At 49.0% G+C, this 5,528-nt stretch overlaps 1 protein-coding gene across 1 annotated transcript; it reads left to right on the forward strand.

The window, feature by feature from the left end:
- The first annotated feature begins 3,136 nt into the window (after positions 1-3,136).
- Positions 3,137-5,258, forward strand: LOC125552458 (cytochrome P450 CYP94D108). Its single transcript, XM_048716013.2, has one exon. It carries the CDS (start codon positions 3,337-3,339, stop codon positions 4,906-4,908), a length of 1,572 nt encoding a protein of 523 aa, XP_048571970.1. The 5' UTR covers positions 3,137-3,336; the 3' UTR covers positions 4,909-5,258.
- The last annotated feature ends 270 nt before the right edge of the window (positions 5,259-5,528 follow it).

The raw sequence follows: 5,528 nt of genomic DNA on the forward strand, positions 1-5,528 counted from the left end.
TGTAAATGCAGTTGACCAGTTAGAAGGATTATCATAAGTGACAAAAGATTTTCCTTTGCTTACATCCAAGGACAGGTCAATCTTAATACCGACAAGAGAATCAAGATAGCTCACCAAAAAACGCCTCGAGGCTTCCATAGGCGGTGGCGGTTTGTAATGGACCACTTCGTTCCTAATATGCCACGCCCGCCACAACAACATTAGTAGCATGGACCTTTCAATATTCGAAAGAGGCTGTAACGCATGTAGCAGCCACTCTTTACCAATGTTTTGCATGGAATTAATACTAGGCAAGGACCAAACATCTGTCATTGTATCCCGAAGCATCCTTGACAGTGTGCAGCGGCAAAGTGCGTGAAAACTGTCTTCAGGTTCCATAGAGCACACAACTCAATGAACTTTGAAGTTTATTCTTTTGGCAGCCTCCGATGTGGTGTGGGCGAGGAGACATCCTCTTTAGCGCTACACGTGCCAGGAAGATCTAGAGCGCTCATGCGAAATTCGTGCGGACGCGGCCCATTAGCACGCTGCCTCTTATATCGCGCGTTCGGTCAGCTCTACTATTGCTCATTCGCTGGTTTAGCGTTCGCAACGACCATTAGCTGTTGACCAGGCCGTTGACCATTGACTTTTCTGAAAAGTCCATGAAATTTGAAAAAAAACTCAAATTCGGAAAGAAATCTTTAGTTTGAAAAAAGTTCACGAATTTAAAAAAAATCATGGATTTGAGAAGCTTCATAAATTTAGAAACAAGTTCATGAATTTGGAAAAGTTCACAAAAATGAAAATTTCATGATTTTGAGAAGAAGTTCACAAAAGTTTGGAGAAACTTCACAAATTTGGGAAAAAGCACATGATTTTTACGGAGGAAAAAATATCGCTATAATTAAAAAAATTCAAAACAAAAAAAATTGAAAATAAGTCAAAAACTAAAAAGAAGTTCACAATTTTTTTTAAAAAAGTTCACGAATTTGAGTGTTCACACATTTGATAAATACTACTCCATCCTTCCGTCTATATAGGGCCTGATGCATTTTTTAAGAAGCCTTTGACTATTGACAAGATTAATAGTACATGAGATGTATAATGTGAAAATTATATCATTGGAAACTTCTTTCACATGCGAATTTGACGGTATGCTTTTGTGTAAGTTGCATGCCATATATTAGTGCTCCAACATTTGGTCAAAGTTAGCCCGCATTAGGCCCTATATAGATGAATGAGGGAGGAAAAACAGAGAATAACTGGCCAAGGCCAACGCGAAACACATAACCACCTAAAAAACCACTATAGTGTGTTATATGGGCCAGACCATTAGTTCCTAAGAGGTGCGCTAGTTGCCAATGGCCTTTATTTGACGCTCAAGGCATCAAATAGGGTTTGGGGTCAGGAAGGTGCCCCATGGCTTGGAAGAGGTTATGTAGGCCTTTTGACTATGGTGGCCTAGGTATTGTTGATCTAAAAAATAGTCGGGCTCTCTAATGCAGATGGTTGTGGTTGGCGTGGACAAATGTGGAGAGGCATTGGAAAGATCTCCCTCTTCTCATGGATGAGCATCTTGTTTCTTTGTTCCAAGCTTCAACAAAAATTGAGATTTGGGATGAAACTAAGATTCTATCTAGGATGATAATTGGTTGGGTTATGGTGCTCCGAGGAAGTTGTTATCAGACTTGTTTTCTCACAGAAAGGAAAAAGAAGCACTCACTCTATGATGGCCTACTGCAAAATGCGTAGATCTCCGCGATCAAGCCTAGGCCAGGCCTCAAAGTATTGCAGGACTACTTTTAGCTTTGGAATGTCACGTCGGATATAATGTTGTCGCAAAGACATGATAAGATCGCTTGGAGATGGACAGTAGATGGCTCCAACTCTTTGGAATCTGATTACAATATCCAATTCGTTGGTAGTTCTCCATCCGACCTTAAGGCCCTTATATCTGGAAGGCCCCGGTGCCGCCGAAGCTGAAGCTCTCTACCTGGCTATGCGTCCAAGAGGAATTGTCTTACCAAGCGTGGCAAGAAGCATGACCCTCTTTGCCCCTGTGCTCTAGCGCTCTAGACCTGACGTTGCACATCTTCATGCAATGCCCTTTCTCCATAGGGCTGTGGTACAGGTTGTTCGACCTCTTCAGTATCTCTTTGAACCTCGCTCTTATGGTGGGCACGGTCTCATTCAGAGGTTCATGGTAGCCGGGTTACGATGTGGCTGCCACCTAGGCGCGCAAGGAGAGATGTTCGACTGATGTAACCACTGTTTCGTGGTTCATATGGATTGAGCGGAGCGCTAGGGTATTCAAGGCTACTAAGCAAAACTATTGATGACATAATATATAAAATCAGAGAGGAACCGTCAGATGCCAAGAATATTCACTCCAGATTCCAGAAGCCCGCAAGAATATTTCATCCTTTGTCTCCCCAGTTATGGTTCATGTGCATGCGATTAGTACCGATAGTTTTATTTTACAGTTTTGCTAAGTCTCAGCCGACTGAGACTTTGTTATGTCTCAGTCGATACTATATTCTTTTGATTTTGCATGGAGATTCGTACATAAATTTTCTTTTCAGTTTTTTTCCTGTTTCTTCTAATACTATATCACGTGACTGAGACTTTGATTACGTCTCAGTCGATTGAGACCTAGCCATACCCTTTATTTTTTTGAACCAATTAGTATGATACTCCCTCGGTCCTAAAAGAAGTGTCTCAATGTTTAGCACAAAATTATACTCTCTCTGATCCATATTATTTGTTGTTCGAATGAATGTATTTAGTTGTATTTTAGTGTTAGATATATTTATTTAAACGACGAGTAATATGATTGAGAGGGAATACTAAAGTCAAGACACTTGTGTTGAGAAGGATGAAGTAGTTAAAAACTTGTTCTCGACGTTTCCAAAGGAAAGAAGCGGTCAGTTATGAAGTTCAGAGCTCCGGGGGACAGACATATGTTGCGCTTGGAAGTAGTAGACGTCAACAAAAACCTATGCAAACGGTCATGTGGAGCATAACCTCGGAATATCGAGAGGAATATCTTCCGATCCGCCGAATGTGACGCAGTTGAGCGCAAACGGATGACGATTCGTTATTGAGCGTAACGGAAAGTCCACATCAGGTCTCCCGTTACGCGGCACCCTCTTTTTCTCGAGCACAAGAAATCACCTGCGGCGGAGGCGCTTCCAGACCAGCGCAACCGGTTCGCCGTTCGCTCGCCGCCACACTCTTTTTCTCCTCTCCCTTATCGTCTTCCCGTACGTCCACCTACATTCCACAGATCCATGGAGATAAACCGCATGGATTTCCTGGCGCGGTAGGCGCAGTCCAGTTGGCTAGCGAGCGACCATGGCAATCGCACTGGCAGCCTTCCTGCTGCTGCCGCTCTTCTGCCTCGGCGCCGTCCTCGTCCTCCGCGCGTGGAGGGTCGTCAACAAGAAGGCGGCGGCGCAGCGGCAGAGCGCGCCGGGGCTGCTGCGGCCGTACCCGCTGCTTGGCCACCTGCCGCAGTTCCTGGCGAACCGGCACCGCATACTGGACTGGCTCACCGAGGTGCTCGCGCGCCAGCCCACCTGCACGCTCGTCTTCCGCCGGCCGGGCGGCATCCGGGGCGTCATCACCGCCAACCCGGCGAACCTGGAGCACATCATGCGCGCCAGCTTCGACAACTACCCCAAGGGCCCGCGCTTCGCGTCGCTGCTCCACGACTTCCTCGGCCGCGGCATCTTCAACGCCGACGGCGAGGCGTGGCGCGCGCAGCGGAAGGCGGCCAGCTACGAGTTCAACACGCGCTCGCTCCGCCTCTTCGTGGCGCGAAGCGTGCACAGCGAGCTCCATGGCAGGCTCCTCCCGCTGCTGCGACGCGCCGCCGGCTCCGGCGGCCACCTCGACCTACAGGACACGCTCGAGCGGTACGCGTTCGACAATATCTGCCGCGTCGCCTTCGACCACGACCCCCGCCAGCTCCCCGACGGCGACGCTTGCCCGGAGGTCGAGAGCACCGGGACCGCGAGCAGCAGGTTCGCCGACGCGTTCCGCGACGCGGCCAATTTCAGCGCCGGCAGGTTCCGGTACGCCGTCCCAGGATTCTGGAAGATCAAGAAGGCGCTCAACCTGGGTTCCGAGCGGCGGCTGCGCGAGTCCATCGCCATAGTGCATGGCTTCGCCGATCGCATCATCCGGTTGCGGCGGGAGGAGATGAGCATGGGATGCGAGAAGCACGACCTCTTGTCGCGGTTCATGGTGAGCCAGGGCGAGAGCTACACCGAGAGGGCCCTCCGCGACGTGGTGATCAGCTTCCTGCTCGCCGGACGGGAGACGACATCCTCCGCGCTCAGCTGGTTCTTCTGGCTGCTGTCCTCGCGTCCGGACGTGGAGCACCGCATCCGCGACGAGGTCGCCGTCGTGCGCGCCCGCCGAGCGATCGGCGATCTCGGCAGAGCCGGGTTCGACCTCGACGAGCTGAGGGAGATGCACTACGTGCACGCGGCCATCACGGAGTCAATGCGACTGTACCCGCCGGTGCCGGTGAACTCGCTGCAAGCGAAGGCCGCGGACGTTCTTCCGGACGGCACGGCGGTGGGGGCGGGGTGGTTCGTGGCGTACAACTCGTATGCAATGGGACGAATGGAGTCTGTGTGGGGCGCGGACGCGCTGGCGTACCGGCCGGAGCGGTGGCTGGACCCGGCGGAGGCGACGTTCCGGCCGGAGAGCCCGTTCCGGTACATGGCGTTCCACGCGGGGCCAAGAATTTGCCTGGGAAAGGAGATGGCGTATATCCAGATGAAGTCTATCGTGGCATGCGTGCTGGAGGAGTTCGAATTGGTGGTAGACGGCGCATACCGGCCGCGGCAGGTGGCCTCGCTGACGTTGCGGATGGCGGACGGGCTCCCGGTGACGGTGAAGGCTAGAGAGAATTGAGTACGACGACAAGATGACGGAAAATCTGCTTTGGATGATAACCGTGTAGAAGAATGCCAGTCAGTGAATCATGGATTCACCGGGGCCGGATGGTTTCTAGGGCGTTTCGACTTGGTCCGTTGGTCCATCATCTAGACCAGAAGAGTTGGACGCACTTTGCTGTGCCGTTGTTATTGTTAGAATTCTTAAAAAAATACTCATTCTGTTTCAAAATACAAGATGTATTACTTTTTCGAAAAGTCAAATCTCTTTAAGTTTGATCAAATTTCTAGAGAAATATATGAAAAATCTATAATATCAAATCGGTGTCATTAGATTCATCATGAAATGAATTTCTATATTATTTTTTTGGTTTAATTAATATCGTGGATGTCGATATTTTTGGCTCTGAACTTGGTCAAAGTTAATGAAATTTGACATTCCAAAAAACTAATAACCCTTATATATTGGAACTGATGAATATCTAGTTTGGCAGATGAGGAAGATGATGCAGTGTGTTTTATGTTTATTTATAATGCGGTTATTTGTTGGGCCTTTCGTGGTGTGATTTTATGTTATCCGCTAATCAACCCATATTTATATGGGGAAATTTCTACGTAGCTGCATGTACTATATTGGTG

This window comes from Triticum urartu, chromosome 4A (assembly GCF_056163025.1).
Source record: "Triticum urartu cultivar PI428250 chromosome 4A, HENAU_Tu73, whole genome shotgun sequence".
Classification (NCBI taxonomy): domain Eukaryota; kingdom Viridiplantae; phylum Streptophyta; class Magnoliopsida; order Poales; family Poaceae; genus Triticum; species Triticum urartu.

Bases quoted from the DNA above. Each gene is read 5' to 3' on its own strand.
- LOC125552458 (XM_048716013.2), top strand. From the start codon at position 3,337: ATGGCAATCGCACTGGCAGCCTTCCTGCTGCTGCCGCTCTTCTGCCTC.